This window comes from Octodon degus, unplaced genomic scaffold, assembly GCF_000260255.1.
Source record: "Octodon degus isolate 3935 unplaced genomic scaffold, OctDeg1.0 scaffold00166, whole genome shotgun sequence".
Lineage (NCBI taxonomy): Eukaryota > Metazoa > Chordata > Mammalia > Rodentia > Octodontidae > Octodon > Octodon degus.
In genome coordinates, this window is record NW_004524742.1 from 5482719 (window position 1) to 5507175 (window position 24457).

A 24457-nucleotide genomic window follows, 5' to 3' on the forward strand; every position below is an offset into this window, starting at 1 on the left:
GTGTTCTTCTTGCACAGGGTTTGACAGCTGCTACAAATGGCAAAGTCAGAGAGCTTTGAGATCATCATTCATTCATGCCCACTGTTCTACCTGTTCTTCCCCGAGCATGGCAGATATCTTTCCAGCACTCTGATTGCCTTTTTGGAGTCTTTTTATCCACAGAATGAGCTGAGTTGAAATGGTGGAATTGTGGCATTGGCAAGCAGGTCAGAGTCACGTCATCTCGCCTCCAGGTGGACGGGCGAGTACCACCGCCTTTTTCCTAGCAGAGGCTTTCCTGGTTCTTCTTGCCCCATGATCACGGAGGACAAAAGATGACAGAGACAGCGTTGTTCTGCATGCGGCTCATTCCAGTTTTAAGCAGGTCACAGAATTACGAGTTCAAATCTGTAATTCCTCTCCAGCACCACACAAAAGCAACCTTTCTTGTGGAGGCTCTTTAAATACCAAAGAGAGCCCCTATCCTTTCCTCCTCCCTGTTTTCCTCATCCTGTTAAATCTCTACAGTTTCTTTAGCCCTGTCCAGTGGATGTAAAGTTTCTTCGGTGTGTAGAACAGTCTTCTGAAGTGCAGCTTCCCTCAGTGTTCAGCCTGAAGTGGCCCCAAAGCGGGAAGCATCCTCCAGGCAGGTGCTCTCTAACTCCCCCTGCAGGAGATTGAGTAAAAATGGCTCAAACAGTCTATCAAAGCAGACGCCCCCTAACCTCCTTTCTGGGAATCAGAAACACTCAAAACAGAGAAATGAGCTCTGCACGATGTATTTGGAATAAAGACCCATTTTCCAAGCCCATGGAGAGTAAATCCTGGGTGGCAATGATCTGAGACAGAGGCTCGTGCAGAAAGAGGTTTTAGAATAAGGCTGAGAAAGCTCCTAACTTCTGCTCAGGCAAGTTGGCTATGAACTTAGGAACATGGCTTTGTTTTCTTTCAAAATTGCCAGTTTGTCATTTTGAAAATGTAAGACTAAATCTCCTTATTCTTGCTATTACCTGAGATCCTATTCTTAACACTTCTTATTTTCTGTTAATATGCCCAGTTGTTTTGCCCACTTGGGTTGCTTCTGTCATCATTGGTGTAGGGCAGATTCCTGGATTGGCACCTCCAGGGCTAAACTTCTTCCCCACCAACAGCTTTGAAGTTTCTTTCTGCAGTAGACAGTGCAGACGACCAAAGATACCCACAGACAACCAGGAGTCTCTGAAAGGATCTGAGTGTTAGCCTAGGCTACGACTGGGCAGACTGACCTCAGTGATTGCAGAAGTAGGTCAGGATCTTCTGTGCTCATCCAAATAGTATCTTGGTCTGGCTTGAGGGAGAGGTGCAGAGAATTTGTGTCCTTGGAGAAAACATTTAATGAAATATTCTCCACACCCGTCACTCTGGACTTGAAGAATGAATTTCATTAAAGATAAAAAGTAAAGATTTTCTTCTTAGAAGAAGAGTAGCTGAAGCAAAATTCATGTAGCCCAAAGTACATTCCCACATTGTCATGGTTTAGATGTGAAACAACTCCCAAAATCCTCATGGGTGTGAAAGGTGGCTGGGGCATGTGGGTACCGTACTCATTAATGGGTTCATCCGCTGTGAAGCGCAGTAGCTGGGCTTGCTGTTAGGAGGTGCAGCCCGGCTCGAGGCAGTCACCCGAGGCCGGACCTAGAAGAGCAAATCTCCCTCCTGGCGCCCACTCATGCTGTTTCTGCATCAGAGCCTCCCAGTCGTGGACTGAAAATGTGAGCCAAAGAAACCTCTCCTTCTTTAAATTGTTAGAATTGGGTATTTTGTCCCACTAACAAGAAAGTGACTAAGACACACACAAAGGCAAAAAGGACAAAATGCTTTTCTTTCTCCCCCTGGGAAATGTTGCTTAAGACTGTTTTCGTTGTTGTTGCTTCCCAGCACTCCCTGTGGCTGTACTTTTCCCTCGTGGGGCAGGATGTGACCCACTCAAAACACAGTGCAAACATACAAAGGTTATTTAAGCCCAAGCACCAAGGACTGAGCAGCTGGCAGTTCTGATAAAACTAGACACTTGATCCTAAAAAGCACTTCTGAAAAATCCATATGAAAGAAATCAAAGAGCATTATGAATCTCAAATTCAAGTTTGAATTGCCTTTGGCTGCTAGTAATGGAGAGAAGTACTAAAACCAGATGAGAAGTCTGATCTCCCACATAAAGGGAATCAGGGCCAATGTTGCTGCTCCTCATTAGACACTGTCACTCCTTTGTCTTTACATCCTTGGCATTGACTTCCATCTACAAAATACTTTATGGTATAATATGCCAGAGTTCCAGCCATCATATCTTCATTCCATTTAGAAAATAAAGAAGCAACAAGAAAAGGCAAAAAGACACCTATTCTCTGATCCCTTTTTAGAGAGTTTTCCAGAAGGCCAATCCAGCAACCTCCACATACCTCTCATTGATCAGACACGGTGATAGCTCCAGAAAGGCTGGTAACATGACCTTTCAGAGCAGGATACAACCCCGAACAAAATGGGGTTTTGTTACCCTAGCAAGTATGGAGAATGAGTATTTGGTAAGCAACCAGTAGTGTACTACACGAAGGAGAAGCTGGTTGAATTGGAAAATAAAATAGATTAGATAAGAGTATCCCTGGGCTAGCACCCACGCAGTAAGGAATTTAGGAGATAAAAGAGTCGAAGAGTCCTCTTCAACCTCTTGAGTCTACATTTCTCCTCTCCTCTAACCTGGTCCTCTCCTTGAGCACACAGGAAGTACAGACTGACTGGGGACATTCAGTCTGATGTCCACCGGAGAAACTGGCTTTTGATAGCTATTACCCTGCATGGAACAAGAAGCTTCAGGTTTTTCACATCATTTGTGAAAATATTTCTTTAACCTAATAAAGACAATAGGCAATTTAACTTCTGTATCACAGCAATGTTGCGATATAATAAGAAATAAACATTTGGCCTTCATCCATGGTTCTCAGCAAAGAGCTCCTGAAACCCTTCAAATCCTCTGAGTGACAGAGTATCTTTTATTATTCATAATAAGACTCAGCTATATTTGCATGCTAATGAGGTAACTCTTGGAGGATTCTGGCTGGCTACCAGAGAAATCAACTTTGTGATTAGATGACTGAAAATTTCATCCTGCCCTCTGCCCTCTGCCCTCTGCCCTCTGCCCTCTGCCCTCTGCCCTCTGCCCTCTGCCCTCCAGCAAAGAGAGAGGGGCTAGAAATTGAGTTAATCACCAAAAACCAATGATGTAACCAATTGTGCTTATGCACCTGAGCCTGTATTGAGGTGCACATGGAGAAGATAAGGGGGCAGTACACATGGAGAGGGTTTCGCAAGCTCCACGCCCCTCCCCTATACCTTGCCCTGCGCATCTCTTCCACTTGGCTGCTCCTAAGTGTTATCCTCAAGTTTATAATAAGCTAGTAATAGTAATTTCCCAGGTTCTGTGAGCTGTTTTTTGTAAATACTGACTCCAAAGGTGAAGCCATCAGAACCTCTCCTTTATAGCCAGTTGTTTTAAAGCACAGGTCACACAACCAGAGATTTGCAACTGGTATTTGAAGTAAGGGCAGTTTGAGGGAGTGAATCTTTAACCTTTATTGTAGGACATCCAGTTGGTGTTTGGAAAACCAAGGATTTCTTAGTGTAAAAGAAAAAAAAAACATAAATTTGACTTTAAAGTGTTGAGCAGAGGAATAGTGTTCTTTTTAGTTACTCTATACAGATATATGAAAATGCTGTCACCCAGTTCCTTTAAAATATAGTTTCATTCAGATGTGTGAAATACTTAGGGCAAGATTATCACCAAGGTAAAGTGAGTTTGGACTATATGATGAAAGGCAGACATGAACTGGTTCTTTAGTCTGCTACTGCTGCTCACTTCTCAGCTTTCTGAAAGGGAAGGCCCCGGTACCAGCTCCCAAGACATTACCCATCAGCTAAAAATCCTCACACAATTGGTAGAGTGGCAAAGTAGAGCTCTTTCAGCATTAGCAGTCACTGGGCTCTGAATGGCAGCAGTTACTACCTGTTTTGGTGTTGATTCCCCTCCTTGGACTTCGGAACTCTTCAGGCCACCAGAGAGGACAGCTCTGGCTATTCTTTGGTACTCTCTGCCATTCCCTGCTGTTAGCCATATCCAGTTACCAGCTCAGGCTGCGGGCAGCTTTCAGCATCAGCGGCCTTAGGTCACTAGTGTACCAGTTTGGCAAGACAGAAATCACAAATAGGCAAGACTATGCCATCTAGAAGAGGTTTCACTAGGAATAGTACATAGGATGAACGTGTTAAGGGTAGAGGGAGTTGGTTTATAATGAAAAAAAATCTCACCCATGCCCAATGTCAGATTTTCTGCATGCTCATGGGAAGGGGAGGGATCCCCAGGAGACCTAGATGGGGAGGCTGCAGAGTAGTTCGCACCTGTAATGCCTGCCACAGCTAAAGCCAACACCTCCCCGAGAGGCTGTGTGGTGCCTGAAGTAGCCCATGTTGTCTGCAAGGTGTTTACGTGGAATGAAAGTGGCTTTTGGAGAGTGCCAGGGCCTTCTCTCCTATCTCATGACACCTTATAGAAAATAACCATCATCATGAATTCTACTCAGCTTAGCTTTCTTGTTACTAGTGTGAAACTTCTGAGCCTAGCTTTATTTTTTAAAATCCCTATGTATAGGAAATTTCCAAACCATTTTTAAGGTCATAGGAGATTTTTGGTTTCTGTTCATATACTTCAAATAACAGCATAAACATACTATTTTACGTATTTATTTCATAAAACTGGTTTTGAATGAAAAAGGGGTTGACCATGACCTTATAGTGCTCAGAATTTCAGAAGTTTGACAATAACAAAGTATAAGAACAAGCTTTCTTACTCTTGCTAGCTAACATCTCCGAACTTAAACCTAACCTTAAACAACTCACCTGTTTATTTTTTTAATTTTTATTTATTTATTTTGTGTGTGGCCAGTTCAGCCCACCAGGGGGCGGGGCTGGCTGGCATGTGGTGCTGAGGGATTGAACCGCGGTCCCTGCTTAGCTTAAGCTTGTTCTAAGTAGGTGCTTTAGACCACTGAGCTATCTCACCAGCCCCTCACCTGTTTAAAGAAGAAAGAAAATCTACGTATGAAAATTTTAAAATGTTGATTTCTGACATTTTTTCCTATGATAACCTTTGAATCCTTTGGTTAAAAAAAAAATTTACTGTAGGTTCTTCAAAAACATCTACTCCAATCACACACTATGTACATGTGTAAGAAAAACATTGACACTGAGTGTCCCCGGTTGCCTTCATATGGGAATGCAGTTTTCTGTGGATGAATGTGTGCTAATATAATTTTTAGGGTATGAATACTTTAACTCTTTCTGAATGTCATGCCCCTATTTATTTCTTCTCAATCCAGAGCTAACTGGCTCAAAAGCCCAGATGATGATTCTGACCAGCTCTTCCGAATGGTGGCAGAGGTTTTCATCCTGTGGTGTAAATCTCATGTAAGAACTCTTTTGAGCTCTAGATTTAGGGTGGTTGTGAAAGCCTAAAAGACTTTCTTATAATGTTTGGTTTTTATTTTTAATTTCCTTCATTTAGAATTTCAAGAGAGAAGAGCAAAATTTTGTGATTCAAAATGAAATTAATAATTTGGCATTTTTAACTGGAGACAGCAAAAGCAAGATGTCAAAAGTAAGTCCTCACAGTCAGCTCTAAAGACTCTTTGACCTTGACCTTAGTCATGTCTAGAATCTATCCCAGGTTTGGGGGGATTAGAACTCTACTTCGTTTAGGTCAAACTCTGCTAGCAACAGTCTCTCCTGTTGTTGTTGTTGTTATTGTTGTTGTTGTTGTTGTTGTTGTTGTTGTTGTTGTTGAAAATGAACTGGAAGAAACAGCTCTTAAATGAGCGTGATCATCACATTTTATGATTAAATAACTGCTGGAATGTCAAAAAGTTTAAGATTTGCCTAAGGCATTCAAGAGGTCTCTAAAACAAACTTCATTTGATGGTTTTAAAATAGAACTACTTTCTGTGTAGTGAAGCTCTACACACGCAGGTGGATGCTGTGGTGGCTGCTGATAATCCCAGAGCTCTGGAAAGCTGAGACAGGATGATCACAAGTTTGAAGCACAAATTAGTCTGACCCTGTCTCAGAAATTGAAAACGACTAGAGATACAACTCAATGCAAGGACCTGGATTCAATACCTTGTGCCACAAAAGATAAAAATGAGGGGAAAAAATACACATACTTAGAACCACCTTTCCACTAGTGAGGAAGAAATAAGCTTGCTTTCACAATTTCAATAGCAAATGCTTTTACATTATGCTTGTTTTCCTCCTGTCTGGAAGGTCAAATGTCTACTTTTATTTTAGACGTGTTGAACTCTTAATGCCTTCTGTTTATTTTCCATGACAGTTGCACTCAGAAAGCCAAGCATTTGTCCACCTCCCTGTAGCAAATGTTTGAAAGAGGGCACACTAGACATCTGTCTGAAAAAAAGTAACCTTTAGGGAGGAGTGTAGCTGGGATCTGGGAGGGGGCAGCTGGCCTCTCGGCTGCTCTCAGGCCAGGACTGCACAGGAAGCTTCATTATTTGGATTGGAAAAGCCTCACAGAACACTCCTTCAGGTGTACATGCAAAAGTAAAGCCCCTTTAATTGTGATGTCTTCTTAATCATCCATTATTGCTTGCCCTTGAGTCTGTTTCCCTGAGAAATGGGCCTTGATGAGGGTTGACTGTATACATCAAAGATAAGTGACAGGTCACACCTGAGATGTATGTCTCTCTCATTGCTAAGACAGTGCCACCTTTGAGGGATGTGAGGGTGGGGTGTGCATGGGGACCTTCAGAAGCAAGATTTAGAGCTGAAAACAGGGGAATCATGGGTTTGTAGCAAAGATCTTAAGAATTGTTTCTGTAGCCACTTGGGATGAAAGACTGGTCTTTATGGAGTTACAGCCAAGGGGCAGATATGACATCACAAACAAAGGCCAGCAACTGGTGCTCCGCCAGGTGTGCTGCCAGCACTATTGTCTGCAGTAGTTCTAAACTTTCTGTCTCTTCCATGTTTTAGCTATGGTGACACTAGCACTTCTTCCAGCATCCAGAAACCAACTACTGGAGCTTAGAATACGCTCAAGTATGCACTAGTATTCACTTTGAGCATATTCACCATGCAATAGAGCCAAAAAAAATTGTACACATACAAAGCAGAGGAATTACATTCAAGAGGAGTCTGCACTGCAAGGAAACCTCCTCATGGATCCACTTGTGCTTCAGATAGTTTTATTTGATTTTCTAAAATTTATGTTATCATTCATGTTTCGGTGAATATATCTGCTGTCCATGTCAGACAGGCTTTCTTGGAGTCCAACTCCCTACATTATCCAGCTTGTATGAGGTTGCCTCTGTGGGCTGTTACAGCCAGCAAAGGCTCTCCTTATTTATTTATTTATTTATTTATTTATTTATTTGGTGCAGGGTCTCACTACACAGCTCAGACTGATAGTGATCCTCCTGTTTCAGCCTACCCAGCACTGGGATTACAGGTGTTTCATTGGCCAGCACAGTGCACCTGGGTTCTAAGGCAGGCATGACATGTGGTACTGGTGATCAAACCTGGGTCCTTGCACTTGCCAGGCAGGCACCTAGACCACCAAGCTGTCTCTCCAGCCCAGGCTGTCCTTTAATCCTGTCTTCCTACAGAAAGTCAGTAAATCCTAGGCAAATTTCATGCTTTCTTCAAGTAGGGTTGACTGGCTGGCTCAGGAATGAACCAGGTAGGATCTGTTGTGACAGACCATGATGGCAGCAAAGCAGTGAAAACAACACTAGTGGAGGGATTTGGATTTCCACTGAGCAAATGACAAAGACATCTCAGTGCTCCAATGATTAATGGAGACTCGGGCTCCCTGGGTTTACACTAGAGAGAGATGAGGTGACAGAAAACGACACATCAGAATTCACCTACTAACAAACTAATCTGGTGCTTTTGTTTATTCCCATCACTGACTGAGGAATTGGGATGCTTATTTTGTCAGCAAATGGGCATCTTCTCTGCTGGGAAAATTCAGAAGCAGATTCATTTCATTTCCATTGACATAATATGCCAATTATTTCTGAGCCAAAGATTGACAAAGAGAGACAGAGACACACAGAGAGAGAAAGAGAAAGAGATTGGGTCAAAACTATAATGTTACTGAGCTAAGAGCACTCCATTTACAGATCTTAAATAACATTTGCCATACTTCTCAGGGTGACAAGTACCCAATTGCATCAGTTGAAATATGGAGTGTAGTAGTAAGTAAATTGCAAATCAAAAGAAGCTGAGTTCAACCCTTGGCCCAGCTACCGACCTCAGATAATATCTTGCATCATCTTCTGGTTGCCAATTTACCAATCTGTACAGTAGTGTTGAGTTTACTTTGGTTTTTCTTAACTACCAAGACATTCAGGGCAAAAATCAGCTTTCAACAATATCTCTAGGACAGAATACTATTGGATAAACACAGCGCATTATTTAAGACAGAGAGGTATATGCCTCTCATCAGCAGCAACTCAGAGCCACTTCTGGGATTTCTTTATATGTAGAGTATGTATTGAGGAGCCAGGGAGGGAGCACGTATTCTTCCTTTTCTTTATCAGTGGAATCCCAGCTGCCTCTGACTCCCTGGGTTAGATGTTCTCTGTGCCCAGTGGCCTGGATGGGCACCTGTCTCCTTTGCTTGCTTTCTCCTCCACCCTACATGAACTCTGGTATTGTAAAAATGAAATCAGCCTCAGTGCACCCGGCACCCTTGGAGCGTTGTGCGTGATGAATGCTGCATGCTTCACACACTGCGCGTGCTCATGCCAGTAGAGATGAAATGGAAAAAATACACACGGGCCACACTCTGCATACTTGATTAACCAAAGCTCAGTTCACAGATACGTCATTTTCGAGGCACAGCTTGTACAAATGACGTTTTCAGAGCTCATTGTATATTTTGCTTATATAGCACCATTTTGCAAATACATGTTAAGCCAAATGTAACTAAGCTGAGCGAGTGTTTTGTTTTTGTTTTATTTTTAAACTTGTTTTGTTTTCTGGAAAAATGGCAGCAGCTTCCTCGGAGGGGAATGGTAAGTTAGAATATGCTTAGCCCAAGAAATGCCAGTTCCATGACCAAGGTTTAAAACTAACACAAAACAAGAGTTACAGAGCACAAATGCGGATGCCTCGTGGTCTAAAGCCACACTCTCTCCCAAGGATGATTGCAGTGCACTGAAAAGGGATAGGAATTAGCTCAGAAAATATCTTTGAATTTTTCAGGGACATTCGTAGTTATATCAGCTTTCTTCTTGCTCCAGTATCCCCTCTTCCTATTCTCATACTTTCTCCCTCTCCCTCTTCCTGTGTGTCTCTTCCTCCCTCATTTCCTCCTGCTCTCTCTTCTGTTTTTATTCTCTTTGTTCCTGTTGTACTTGCTCACTGGCACATTCTCTTACCTACCTTCTGCTCTCTAATGACCTTCCTCCTTTCCTTCCTCCCCATTTCTCTCTCTCTCTCTCTCTCTCTCTTTCTCTCTCTCTGTCTTTCTCTGTGTGTCTCTGTTTATCTCTGTGTCTCTCTCAGTATCTCTGTGTCTCTATCTCTCTGTGTCTCTATCTCTTTCTGTGTCTCTGTCTCTTTCTGTCTCTCTCTGTCTTTCTCTGTGTCTCTATGTCTCTCTCTCTCTCTCTGGCTCTGTGCTTCTCTTTGTTTCTCTGTCTCTGTTCCTCTCTTTCTCTTTCTCTGTCTCTCTGTGTCTTTCTATGTCTCTCTGTCTCTCTGTTTCTCTCTGTCTCTCTTTCTATCTCTCTCTGTGTCTCTCTCTGTCTCTCTGTGTCTCTCTGTCTCTGTGTGTGTCTCTCTCTGTCTCTCTTTCTCTCTATCTCTCTCTGTGTCTCTCTCTGTCTCTTTATCTCTCTGTGTCTCTCCGTCTCTGTGTGTGTGTCTCTCTCTCTGTCTCTCTGTGTCCCTATGTCTGTGTCCGTGTCTGTGTCTGTCTCTCTTTCTCTCTCTAATTTCCAGAAGTTCTTCTTTTCATCTCATATCTAGTGTTGGGTTCACTTGTCTTCATTAGCCCTAACAATGGGGTAGAAACTTCCCATGGTGCAGGGTTGTCTTTGTTCAAAAGTCTGAGACAAACTCCCTGTGTCATCTGGGTGCAGAATATCACCATGTGCTGTTTTCAGCAGACTCCCTTATCTTTGAAAAAGCCTATTTTTTCCCTCAACACATAATATCATCAGTGTCCTTATAAATTACTGCTCGTAGTTGATGATGTAAGCATAGAAAAAAGTTATTATAAAAGTATTGGAATTAGAGAATTGCAAGAGTCAGCTAATCTTAGCAATATGTGAAGAGTAAAAGTAGAATCTGTAGGATGTAGGAGCCTTGGACCTAAGATACTTTTAACAGTTACAGTCTGGGTGGGGAGATACTCCACCCTTCAGGCTGTGGGGTGATCCTGAGCCTCCTTACAAGTGCATTCCTAAGAGTGCCATTTGTTTTAATAGCAACCCTCTGAGCAGAAGCACAAGCATTTCTTCTCAACTCAGTTCTCCTTTTTAAGGTCATATATTTGTTGGGGTTGATAATATATGGTGGTGGAAGGAAGAATAGGGGCCTTAGGTTTCCTGGTAGATTGCCTGTTGCCTACCCTGGTTACTGCAAGGAAAGGGAAACATGTTAGCTCTACAGAGTTGTATGGGTGCCCAGATCTGAAGACCATGCTGGGTTGGGTCTCAGGACCTCTCACTCTGGAAGGCTGATCTCTGGGTTGGCTTCCCAGCAGGGGTGAGTTGCTTAGTCTGGGTATAAGTCCTTATGACCAAATTAACCACCATTCTAACCTCATTCTTGCTCTTCATTCTGTGCTCATTTGGCTCCAAGAATAATTGCATTTCTATTATATTGACTGATAAACTGGGACTGAGAAGATATGAATAACATGTGGTGCCTTGTGCCTTGGACTTCTGCTCTTACTGACTGACTTCTCCTTGTTTCTCTTCTTTTGTCTTTCCACACAGGCCATGCAAGTAAAGGTACAGGTCAAATGCATGATGTGTCTTTTCTGTCCTAGTATTAGAGGTGCCAGGCTCTGGCCCCTTCTTCACTGTGATCATCATGGGGGTGGTACAGAATGGATTTTCCCACCTGGAGGTCCCCAGGCCTGCTCCAGGGAAGACAACTGCCTATCAGAGTGAATGTAGGCCTACCCACCCTTGGAATGGGGAAGCCGGGGAAGCCAGCCAAGCCTCTCCCTAACCGAGGTCTCCTTGCTATCTCTGCTCCCTTCCCCAGCTGTCTTCTCTGATAGTTTGGCAGCCACCATGCTAACAGAGAGAGAGATGACTAACAGGGCTTGAGAGCCTGGGAGACCAGGGTCGTATTTCTTTGTCTTGTTGGTGGCCCTAGCTCTGTCACATGGTACACAGTCTGTCTCTTGTTCAAGGTCCCATGCTTCAAAGAACATCTTCTAAGACCTAAACTCAAGGGTTTGAAATCAACAGATAACCATAACCTTCTATACAAGCTGTTTTGGATAAAACTGGTACAATTTTCTAATTGCCCTTAAAAGTTACTATGTGAAAATTCCTTTCTTTCCATTCATCAATATGTATCTGCTACTATTGTCCTAAGCCAGTGGCAGAGAACCTGCATGTTGCAGTGGACAGTTTGTATCACTGAAAGCTCTAAAAAGTTCACCATCAAAACCCTACAGTTGGTGTTGGAGATAGGGAGGGGCCATACGCAGCTCTTAATTACAGAATGAGAAATGGAGCCTTGCCAAGATAGACTTGTATCTTGATACTTACGTGTTGTATGATATTGGGAAAACTGCTTAACTTCCATGGGCAACATGCTGTCCTTTATAAAACTGACTTGCTTTCAAGGTTATTGGAATCATATATATAACAGTTCTGATTAGAATATGAAACTGACCAAATGAAATATATAATGACAAGGAAATAAATTATGTAATCAAATCCACATAGCTACTTTTTAGCATATTTACTTCATATACACCTTGTATCATTATTTACATCTTGTGTTTTATACTTATATGATATTATATAGTTTTATAGTGTGTGTATATATATATACAGAATCGCATTCTTTCCTTAAGGGACGATTGAATCAATTTCAAGGGTAATCAACTATAAGTGAATTTGTGATTTAGACATATCTGTTAGATTTTGCCTTTGATGGTGAAACAGAAGAAGCCTAGCAAGTGCTCAGTAAATGGTAGAAATCGCAGTGTTTGTGAAAACCAGCCTTCAGGTCCACTATGTTCTGGAACATAGGACTCCTCCCTCCCTTAGCTTCACTTCTGTCTTCGTGTGCTCTTTTCACTGTCCCTCCCACTGCTGCCCTGGGGCTGCCCTGGTCTTCTGGAGCCCTGAGTGCAGAGTGTCTCTGCAAACTGTCTTACTGTATTTAGTCAGCCTGGGTTTTCCCAGTCGAGAGCTTTGCTATGATTTTTGAAACATAACAACCTGAAGGTTATGCTTCCACAAGGTTGTTGGAAGAAATCACATCCCATATGAGAGGGCCATTATTGGTTGTAAACCTCTCACACTTAGAAAAGTAATTAGAACAGTCCATCCAAAGGAGATGCTCTTCTTCAGGCAGCCCATCTCCTACAAAGTAAGCACTGAAACAGACAGCCCCTGGAATCCCCAGTCTTAAGTGCAATCACCTTTCCTGCTCCCAGGGTCCTGCAAACCAAAGTACTGCTACCTCCTTACTTTAGATAATGCCATAAAGCAAAATCACAGTGAGTACCAACTCCTTCCAGCATGGTCTCTGACTGATTTCTGACCACTTAGCCCTACCCACTCCCAGAAGGTGCTCATTCAGCTGAAGTAAAGTCCAGCAAGCAGGTGACACAAGGCCAGCACTGCCCTTTCTGAAAATGCATCATAAAAATTGGGTTGCCACAGCATCCCATTTCCTGGAGCCAAATTGCATGTGTTGTAGGTGCTGAAAACTCCTGGTTGTTGCCTTGGGCTGCCATTGTCCATAGTCCCATGTGCCAAATCTGTCTCTCATGCCTCCTACTCCAATGAATGAAATTTCTCTGGAAGGGTCAAGAATATGTACCAAGGACAGGTGTAAGCTCTCATGGGCTTGGGAAGTTCTTGTTTTACACGAAGCTCCTCTCTTAACATCATCCCACCCTGCTCCCAAGGCAGCCCTTCTCTAGAATGTCCTCTTTCTTGGAGAAGTTACATGATCCCTTGGTAGGGAGTCTCCAGTGCTCCAAACACTAGCTCCAGACCAGTAGCACTGTGGTATATGCTCATCACTTTGTTCCTAATTCTCCTGTAAGGGTCCCCACTTATTTCCCAAAGTCATTTTATCAGTTATCAAATTGTTCTTTTTACAGAACACCCACTTCCTTGTTCACTGGGTCCAGAAGTGTCTGTAGCGTGTGTCCAGTTACATGGTTCTGTATGCGTGTGCACAGGAAGAGGCGCAGGGCGGGCCAGGGAGCCAGCTCAGTGGCATAAGTGCCTGCCTGGCAAGCACAAGGGCCTGAGTTTGATTCCTGGTACAAAAACACAGAAGAGGCTCAGGGGTAGGGCTAGCTAGTTTCAGGGCTAGCTAGTTTGTCTTTGTTCAACACAGTCTTTCTGCTGTCTTTGAAATGTAGTGAGGCCCACCCCATGCTGACAGGACATAGTCTGCCCCTGAGATGAGATGTCCCCTGAGACAGTCATTGACACTTCTCTTTATTTCCACATCATCTCCTAGTCTGGAGGACAGGACCAGGAACGGAAGAAGACAAAGCGGAGGGGAGACTTGTATTCCATCCAGACCTCCCTCATTGTGGCTGCACTCAAGAAGATGCTGCCCATTGGTCTGAACATGTGCACCCCAGGCGACCAGGAGCTGATCTCGCTTGCAAAATCACGATACAGCTGTGTAAGCTGCCTGAGTGACTGGGCTGAGGTTGCAGCACAAGTGACATTAGGTGACCACTCAGCCTGGGAAGGGCTGGTCCTCCTGCTGGAGTGCAGTGGGGCTGGAGTAAGTGAGCAGGAACCAAGGCCCACAGAGGCAACACACCTTCGTTATCACAGTTGATTGGGGCTCAGTCATTTGGCAAAGCCTGTGCACTTTTCCTCTTGTTCTCATAAATATCCCAGCAGAGCTGCACTGGCTGTCCACACGTGCCTGAACCCTGCTTTGCATGTCTACATTGATCTCTAGGGATAAACTTTAACATCTCTTTCCACAGAGGGACACAGATGAAGAGGTCAAGGAGCATCTACGGAATAACTTGCACTTGCAGGAGAAGGTGATGCTGCGGGAAGACTGGGAGAACCACCCAGGCTGTTTTTCTCTCCAACCTCAGGGTTCCATCCTCCACTTAACATAGTCATGATTCTAAGTATTTCCCCAAGGGAGCGTGGAATGGGTAAAACTAGCTTCCCACCTTTAGTTTGTGCTCTTTGCTATTACAAAGAGGTACATGATGAAGCGTGTATTCCAGCCTCCCATCACATGAATGTCAAGCCGGTGGAGGAGGAGAGGAGGGGACACACTCTGCCTCAGGGGCACTATGAGACTCACTAAATGTGACACACACACCTGGGGATGCTTTTAGCACCTCCCACTTGAGAGAGGCCTTGAAACAAAATAATTTTGTGTCTGAGTTGGCATATTCAAAAAAGACAGAATTTTTATCTTAAGGGATATTCATGATTTCTTCAGTCTTGTAAATCTAAATAACTCTCCACTCACATACCTTGTGCCCCAAATGGAGAACTAAACTAACCCCAAAATGGCTTGCCTTCCCACCCCAAATTTATAGGAATGGTGAATAAAATAAAGGGTAAGGGCCTGGGAGATGGCTCGGTAGAATAAGCACTTCCCTGGCAAGCACAAGGGCCTGAGTTCAATCCCCGGTTACACCATAAATAAATAAATAAACAAAATAAAGGGTAAAATCAATAACAAGAAATCCCAAGGGGCTGGCAAAATAGCTCATGGCCAGCCAAATAGCTCAGCAGATTAAAGCACCTGTAAGCAGGTGCAGCGGCCAGGGGTTTGATCCCTGGGCCTGTCTTGCAGGCCCCATCCCCGGGGCATGCTGAGATGGCAATTGAGACTGGGTGTGGTGGTGCACACCTGTAATCCCAGCTCTTGGGAGGCTGTTAACAGACAGATCACTACAAGTCCAATCTATTAATAAGACCCTGACATCCTGTAGACCCTTCCCTAAAAATAAAAAAATAAAAAAATCCCAAGGGCCAGGGGAAAAGATATTCTGAATCTCAGTAATTAAGAGAAGTGGCTGCTCCTGGGAGAACTCACAGAGTGCTCCAAGCTCGATCTGCACCGCAGAGCTAGAGTGGTTAGTGACCTGAAAGGAGAAGTGTGGGACCTACACGAACACTAAGGGAGACACTCACACATGGTTAGCACCAAAGTGGCAGAACTCGTGGTTCTCCTGCAGAGATAGCTGGGAACTACTTGTAGCATCTCTGCTTCTTAAATAAAATATAGGCTAAATATAAAAGAGATAAAACTACTCTTAAAAAGACACCCATATGGAAAGTAGGAAGGAGAGTATGGGACAAGAGGAAGAGAACGGGGAGGGAATAATGGGGGGATAATGTGATCATAATATGTTCCATATGAAGATGCCACATTAAAACCCAACATTTGTAAAATTAATGGGCACAAGTAAAAATATATTTGAAAAGAAACTCATAAATCAAAGCATGTAAAAAATCAAAACATGAAATCCACCACCATCAGAGTCAAGAAATGCAACAGAGAATAATTCAAGAAATAAGGAACTACAGAAAGGTATTTAAAATAAATGCAGTTAACACATTTAGAGATAAAGCAAGCATAAAGCAATAGAAACTATAAAGGAATAATAGCACATTTTGAAAAAAGGAGAGTAGGAGATAGGTTTGAAACCAAAAAACCTCATAACAAATATAGTATTGAAATTTTAAAATCAATACGTGAGTTAAAAACAGAATAGAGGTCCAGCCAGATAGCTCAGTGGATTAAAGTGCCTGCTTGGGCAGATGGAGGGATCAGAGTTCAATCCCCCACATGCTGTGCCCGCCCTGCCCCCAGGGTGCACTGAGACCATGACTGAGACTGGGCGTGGTGGTGTGCACCTGTAATCCCAGTGCTTGGGAGGCTGAAAACAGGAGGATCACTATGAGTCTGATCTGTGTAGTGAGACCCTGAAAACCTGATACTAAATACATAAAAAAGAATAGAATAAACCAGCAGAAAGAGACATACAGCACAGAGAAATAAAGGGGTGACAAAAGAGTAAACAGTCCTGGAGGCTAGAATGAAGTTCCTGTGTGGCAACTACAGTGCTGCTGAAGACAATGACAGCGAAGGTGAGGGAGAGGCAAGGAAAGGGACTCACGATTACTATGGAGCCCTTGTAGTAACAACAGCTTTTTCAGTCTGGGAGATGTCAGAATTACATATCTCACGAGTATGTGTCCACTTCCAGTCTGATGACCCAGCTGTGAAGTGGCAGCTGAACCTCTATAAGGATGTTCTGAGGCATGAAGAACCTACTACTCCAGAAAAGACTGTGGAGCGAGTACAGAGAATTTCAGCAGCTGTCTTCCACCTGGAGCAGGTAAAAAAAATCTGCTCTGAGGAGGAAAAAAGAAAGAGAATAAATACAAGTTTTTCAACCCTCTGTTGCAGATGCCTTTGTAACACTGAGAAAAGAAGCAGCAAGGTGCATTCCGTGTCACCCCAGGGTTCATCTTGGTGCCTTATGGCAGCAGGCCCCTCAATACTTCCTTCTCCTGCTATTTTCAAAGCTCTTTTAAATAAATTTTTCTCACCTTCTATTATCAATGGGAGGGGAACAAGGAAAGGGGAAGGGAAGGAAGGGTGAAAGAATTTTTTAAAAGAATGGTGGGAAAAAAAGGAAATAGCACTTTCATAAGAGAGGAGGGGAAGAAGGTTTGTAGGGAGGGTAGGGGAATGGGAAGCATAATAAAAATACATTATGTCTAGGTACAAATTCCCCACGAGTGTGATCCTTATGTGTGGTAAACATGAGTGATACTTCAGGACATAAACACTTCTGCTTGCAAGCAATTGGGTTCTCCAACAAAAGCATTCAATAAAATTTTGCTGTCATTCACAAATTCCACACACAGCTCTGGCCATCTTTCCCACATGAACATAAATAAACAGCCACCTTCTCCAAATCATAAAACAAATTAGGTTTATGAGCCAGGGTACCTCTGTATGAATAAAGAAGATAAATTAATTTTTAACAAACTCTTGCCATTACCTCAAATGACTTAAGTCCCCTACCATTTGCAAAGCTGATGTTAAGAAATAATTGGCAAGGGCTGGGGAGATGACTCAGTAGAATAAGTGCTTCCCTGGCAAGCACAAGGGCCTGAGTTCAATCCCCAGTTCAAAAAAAAGAAAAGAAATAATTGGCGAATAACATTTGGGAGAAGGAAGAAAACTTAATACTTTCACGAATGTCATCATCTAATACTGAGTACATTGTGCTGATTGCAGTTGAGAAGCCAGAATCCTTTCAGGGTTGGGAAGTCTGGGCTCTTGCTGTCCCTCGGAGTGCCTAGTTTGAGCCTATCTGTGAACTTTCTTCTCAGGTGGAGCAGCCATTGAGGTCCAAGAAGGCAGTCTGGCACAAACTCTTGTCAAAGCAACGGAAACGGGCAGTGGTGGCCTGCTTCAGGATGGCTCCCCTCTACAACCTGCCCAGGTACAGGTTCTGTCATTTTCTTCTGCTGTGTGAGCCAGTGATGAGAGTGAAGGTACCTTCTTACAGCCATGCTGTCTTGTGGCCCATACACTCTTGATGCCAAGAACTGAAGTTAGACTTCTTAGCCCATGGAGCTATTACGTGCATAGTATAAAGCCCTGCCAAGCAACCCAGGAAAGAAAAACTGAAGCCAGATAAATTCTCTAGAGTCCCATGCCTGTTCAGCTTACAGTGTGTGTTGTAAAGTCAAACAAGGAAGAGTATGGAGGCTCTCTGCTTTGGCTGAGGTGAGATGCTCTGTGAGGATAGAATGGCTGCTTTAAAAAAGGAGCAGCATAGGGCCAGCGAGCAGCTCAGCAGACTAAGAATCTGCCTGGCAAGTGCAGCGACTGAAGTTTAATTCCCAGCACCACATGCTGTGCTGTCCCCACCCCGGGTGTACTGAGCTGGCCACAGAGTTCCAGGCATGGTGGCACATGCCTGTAATCCCAGCTCTGGGGAGACTGAAAATAGGAAGATCAGTAAGAGTCTGAGCTGTGTAGTGAGACCCTGTACCAAATACATAAAAAAATAAAATAAAATAAAAATAAAAGAATAAAAAGGGAGCAGCACAAACTGAACATTTAAAACATCTTACTGCAGATCCCATCAGCAGGTCAGGCAATGTTTCTCTGCTCTGACACTTGACACTATCAGCTAGAGAAATGTAGCTTGAGCAGTACCATCACTTACCATCGAAGTGAAGAAAGGCGAGAGATGCCACCCAAGAGTCCAGTCAGCAGCACAGTGCGCTTAGCTAAGTCCATGCTTTAAAGAAAAAATATTGTGAAGATTCTTCTGAAAGCCTGTGATATATCCCATGTCAGTGTGTGGAAGAGTATCAGTCAGTTTTCTGTCACTGTAACAAGATGTTTGAGGTCATCAACTTAAAAGGAAAAAGATTTATTTTCATGGTTTCAGAAGTTTCAGTCACTCTGGAGTCGCTTGGCCCCATTGCTTAGGGCCTGAAGCAGGCAAACGACCAGGGATTGAGTGGGAGAGTAAAGCTGCTCACCTCACAGTCACAGGGAAGCAAAGAAAAGCAGAGCGAGGAAAGGGCCAGATCCCCATGTCACCTTCAAGGGACTGCCCCAAATGACGTCAGTTCTTTCCATCAGCCTCACTTCCTAAAGTTTCTACCACCTTCCAGTATTGCCATAGGTTGGTGACTAATCCTTAAACATATAACCCCTGGGAGACACTTAGCAGTATCAGTGAGAGGGCAGTGGCCCAGCATCAACCACTGAGACGGCCTGGGTGTCTTTGGTGCTATGGCAACATCCTCATTCTCAGACTGATTACAGAGATGAAACCCATGATCAAAAAGCAATGCAGATGATCAAATATCAACCTCTGTTTCAAATTTTAGATCACTTGGAATATCCTGCTCTCATCAGGGAAAATAAATTGACTTGGAATAAGCTTATTTTGAATCCTATGTAACATTTGTAGTTCTTTGGATTATGAGCTAAAAGAAAACCTTATGTTTGACCTTTGTTTGCATCAAATTGTGGATCTTGGCCATCATTTTTCCATCACTTCTCTTGGCCCATTACCCTGTCTCAATCCAACTAGGATTTCTTAGAGTCTTCAAAGATGGTGGAGAATCATGGCAACTGAGATCTACACTTGCTTGAGCAGGACTCTTGGGAAACACATCACTTTGCCTTTGGAAGGGAATCACTGTAGAAAGCTGACAAATTCAGTTAAGCAATAGTAGACATGAAGGCTGCTAAAGACATAATGGAAAAGTAGAATTCATAATCCAGTAAAAAATTTTAAAATATATGGAGAAATTTTGTTTGTCATCCAGAAGTAATGAAATACGAGAAATCATTGACTTTCCATGTGTGGATTTCAGAAGAGCTTGGCTCTAAACAGTCTCCAGCAAGGCAGAAATTATCACTCTCCATAAAAGCAATGTCTCTAAACCTATTGAAAATGTTAATACCATGCTTTCATAACTGAGCTCCTCCAGGGATAAGAAGAAATTCAGAAATTCACTATGTCCTTGAGTAAACATGGCCGCACCATAAGACATCTAGCCCAGGTGTCTTAGGAGGGTTGTCCTGGGCCTTCACTATCCTAGAGGAGTCTAAGCAAGCTTCATAGGGCTGGGGAGATAGCTAAGCAGTTTAAGCGCAAAGACCCAAGTTCAGTCCCTGGTACTGCATGCCATAGCACAACCCGGGGGTCCCCTGCTGGCCACTGAAACTGAGAGCAGTGGCACACAACTGTAATCCCAGTATTGGAGAGGCTGAGACAGGAGGATCACTGCAAGTCTGAGCTCCATAGCAAAATCTTATACCAAATAAATAATTTTTTAAAAGAATTTTTTTAAAAAGTAGGCTTCATAACAGTGACAACTAAGAAGCTGATGCTAGAGATAGCTGCTTCCTCACCTTACAATGACAGAAACTTCATGGAGTCTTCCAAATTAAAAAACTGGAACTATTTATTGTATTATGCAGAAACTGTTTTTCTGGTGTTAGTTTTTAAAAGAAAACCTGTATGCTTTTCTCCAGACACAAAATTAACAATTTCTTCCTGAGCACCTTTCAACGGGTTTGGCTGGAAAAGGTTAATGAAAAAACTCAGTATGACAGGCTTATACCCATTTTAATGGTAATGTAACCTGTGGAGAGACCCGCTCACTTTCTGCACACTCCTACTTTCTTGACCATGATTTAATGTTACCATAAAAACACAAATTTGTACAATTTTTAAAGGATTCTGATTGGTCAGACTTTTAAAGAAAGATGGCAAAGGCTGTATTTTAGCAAAACCATGACCACATCTTAGTGAGTCTTGACCTTTTTCTTTCTTTCCTCTCCTTCCTTCCTTCCCACTCCCCTCACATTTTGCAAACTCTTAGCTAATGTTCAGTGGCTAATAAATATCCCCAGGAATCTATCCTGACTGGTAGAGGATGCCATATGCCTGTTCCTCAGTGTCACAAATGCCAGGGTGAGTTAGAGGTGCTGAGGTACATAGAAGTTGTTTTTCATGAAGCAGCAGGCTTGTGCTTTGCCTTCCTAAAGAAAATAAAGAGCACCCTGCTAGTGTGGTTCCTTAGAGAAGGAACTGTTAGTGTGGCTGAGAAAAAACCATTCACCATGGTTCAGATTCGATTATCTGAGCAAGCAACTAGCCTATGGGAAGGACTAAGTCGCTACTGGAAGCAAATAGGAGAGGACTGTTCTTAACCTAATTTACTACTTCTCCCTTGAAGGAAGACCAAATTAGGGCTGCAGTCAGTGCCACTGTTACTTTCAGAAGGTACGCAATCATCTGGGAGCTGGTTCTAGGGCTCTATGAAACCAATGTCTGTGATCTGCTGCTGGCTACCCTGACCAATCAGAGGACAAGAATTGTACAAAAGACTGTCCCACTTACTAACCGTTGTCCACCCAAACTAAAATAATGAGTCCCATGATCCCCTCTTGACCTCACTCTCACCCCTTCTGCTCAGGCACCGCTCTATTAACCTCTTCCTCCATGGCTATCAGAGATTTTGGATAGAAACAGAGGCGTATTCCTTTGAAGAGAAACTAGTACAGGATTTGGCTGTAAGTACTGACCCACTGGGATGCAGATTTGGGTGTGAATGAATTTGATTTTGGATTTCAGGTGTGTGTGTTTTTGTTTCTGTTTCTGTTTTTGTTTTTGCTTGTGTGTGTGTGTGTGTGTGTGTGTGTGTGTGTGTGTTATAATAAGTGAACATTCACAAAGAACTGCTATAAATTTGGAAAGAACTAACTGTGTAAATTCTCAGGGGAGGCCGTGCTAATGGTCATAAGAGCCAGAGGATGAATTTTCGCTTGGAGGTGCTAACACTAATTTCACCCTCATCCTCATCCTCATTGGCAACTAACATCTCTTGGGATGTATAGCCCTGTCGTGGGGAATTTGTGCTGAGTTAAGTTTTGAGCACCACTGGTTGCAGGAGGCCACCTCAGACTGAGGTCCACATTCCAAATGGGTAGCTATATTTTGAGGAAGGCACAGCTAACTATCCTTCCTGAACCTCTCATATCTGTATTGGCCCTTCAGAAAATTTGGTATTGCCTCTCTCTAGTAGACTCCATGCTCTTAAACTCCTTAAAAAAAACACACACACAAGGGGAGAAAGTATATTGCAGAGGTACCACACAGCCTCATCCTGGTTTATAAAATTACCCACCTCTTTTGTAATCAGTCTGTGGTTCTTTTCCCTTCTTCCTATTTTTCTCATTCACTTTTTGCCTTCTCATTTAGTCTTGCCATTACTTCTGTACTGTTTTTCATATTCACTGTTTTCCACATTTCTTTATTTATCACCCTTTGCTTTTTTCCTTCTTTCTTCTTTGTTCTTGCAGCCCTGCCCTCCTACCTTCCATCTGTTTTGATGTCCTTTACTCTTCCCCTATCTTCCTGTGAGAAAGAGTCTTCCTTGGATCCCACTTTCCTCACTAATGTGAAGCTGACAGTGACATTGTGTCAGGCCTCTGATTCTTCTGAACCACTTCACACCTATGCAGTTCCCCACAATTTTCCAAATTTGGTCCACTGTGCTGACTGTCACCACTATAAATTTCATTTCTGCCTTATTTCCCTTTGTGTAAAAGAAGATGTTAAAAAGAGAAGCACAAGGCCTGCTGTCGCAGGGCAGAACCCCTGGGGAACAACTAGAATTTTAACATAGAGTCTGAGGTTAAGAAAGAGACATTGAGCTGTGATGAATCTAGAATCTTCTTAAACCCAAATGGCTCCAGAGCTTTGCAGCACCTTATCTTCATCCTAGTCTCCACCAGAAATTTCAGATATTTCTCAGAGAGACTGTATCTTAGGCAATTCTGTAGGGTTCCCTCCTGAACTTGGGTGCCCAGAGCTTGCATGAGAGTTCTGCTGATTGAGATCTGTAGCTCTTCCCCTAAGGTCAGCCTTGTGCTTTTTCTTTTATTTCATTTAACCTAAAATTGGAATGTTTTTTTGATTGGCTGGAAAAAATACATAAACATAAATATATCCTACCTTGCATCCTCCAGAGAAGAAATACATGGTGTAGTGGCTCCTTTTTTCTGCTTCCAGTCTGTTGCCCTCTGTGCCTTGTGCTTTGCCTTCTCTCTGTTCGCATGCAGTTGTGTGGCACGTGCTGAAACCCATACCTAAAACTTGTTTGTATCATTTGTCTAGAAATCTTCTAAGGTGGAAGAGGAGGAGGAGGAAAATCTGGAAAACCAACCCGACCCACTTCATCAGATCATTCTCCATTTTAGTCGCAATGCGCTCACAGAGAGGAGGTCAGCATCACCCGAGTAGCCCCGTGTCCCAGGCACCAGCTGTGGGTGTCAAACCTACACCCTCCTCATGAAGACAGCACCAGTGGAAGGGATACCAGATCTGAGATGCCCTATTACTTGACCATCAAGCCATGATAGAATTTTCCTCAGCCGTAGTGAAGAATAAATTTGTGTCATTTGTAAAAAAAAAAAAAATGGGTGCATCTGGAGACCATAGTATTCAGTGAAATAAATCAGATACAGAATGTTAAATATCCCACAGTTTCTCTTATATAAGAAACCCAAAGTTGTTAATAATTTAAAGAACAAAATAAAAGATAGATGATAGGGTATAGGGAGGTAGGGCTTATGCCAATGTGGAGCAGAGAGGAGATGAAAGAAATGGGAGGCAGGAGGGGACTGGGACATAAGACGGATTAAGATACAATATGTACATGTACATTAAGATACAATATGTACATAAACCACTTCCCCATGATAAATGTATCTATTCTATGTCACTGATAAAAATGAGACATCTAGAGAAACTTCCATAAAGTTACAGCCTCCTTGTCTTAATGACAGACAGACACTGAATCTGAAGATAAAAGAGCCTAAAACTGTGAATATATCCCTTAATTTTCAGATTTTTCAGAGTGATTTCTAGAAGTCACAATGGGAATATTCTAATGACTTCACTAATTCATATAATTTGAATTTATATGATTTTTAGTGTTTTCTGTGGGGTCCAAAGAGTAGCCGGCTGAATATTTCTTCCATTCTTTCTAGCAAATTGGAAGACGACCCTTTATATACTTCCTACTCCAGCATGATGGCCAAGGTACACCAAGATTTCCTGCACATTACCTCCTTCTGTCTTTCCTCAGACTTCATCAGGCAGATGTAGACTCATGTGAATAAGGGGGCTGAGGCTTGCTCATGGCATATATTTTAGGCATCGTGCAATTCATGTACTGAAGGGATAACTTTGCCAAGTTACTAAGGAAAGTTTGAAACTTCCTTACTATGGCTCCTGGTAACTGGATTCATGCTGCAATTGTAAAATCAGCAAAATGGGGTTTATGTAGAATACTTTTGACATTTGAGTCAGTTTTTAGGATGCAGTTGAAACATGTCTGAAGTGAAGGAAATCAGAGGGAAGATTCCAGTATTCTGGAAGAGGCAGTAACCAGAGGGTTGTCACTTAGAAGGACAGTGTAGTGGCTGGGGAGATAGCTCAGTAGAATAAGCACTTGCCTGGCAAGTGCAAGGGCCTGAGTTCAATCCCCAGTTCCACAAAAAAGAAGAAGAAAAGAAGAAGAAGAAGAAGAAGAAGAAAGAAGAAAGAAGAAGAAGAAGAAGAAGAAGAAGAAGAAGAAGAAGAAGAAGAAGAAGAAGAAGAAGA

At 42.9% G+C, this 24457-nt stretch overlaps 1 protein-coding gene across 1 annotated transcript in view; it reads left to right on the forward strand.

Annotated features, from left to right (window-relative positions):
• Ryr3 (ryanodine receptor 3) overlaps window positions 1–24457 on the forward strand; it is a 622696-nt gene that overhangs the window by 554453 nt on the left and 43786 nt on the right. The window contains exons 68-76 of the mRNA XM_023703237.1: window positions 5382–5469; window positions 5567–5659; window positions 13759–13929; window positions 14246–14305; window positions 16502–16633; window positions 17640–17752; window positions 21264–21360; window positions 22967–23073; window positions 23842–23893. Of these exons, the coding sequence (XP_023559005.1) occupies window positions 5382–5469; window positions 5567–5659; window positions 13759–13929; window positions 14246–14305; window positions 16502–16633; window positions 17640–17752; window positions 21264–21360; window positions 22967–23073; window positions 23842–23893 (913 nt within the window). The remainder of the gene's footprint in view (window positions 1–5381; window positions 5470–5566; window positions 5660–13758; window positions 13930–14245; window positions 14306–16501; window positions 16634–17639; window positions 17753–21263; window positions 21361–22966; window positions 23074–23841; window positions 23894–24457) is intronic.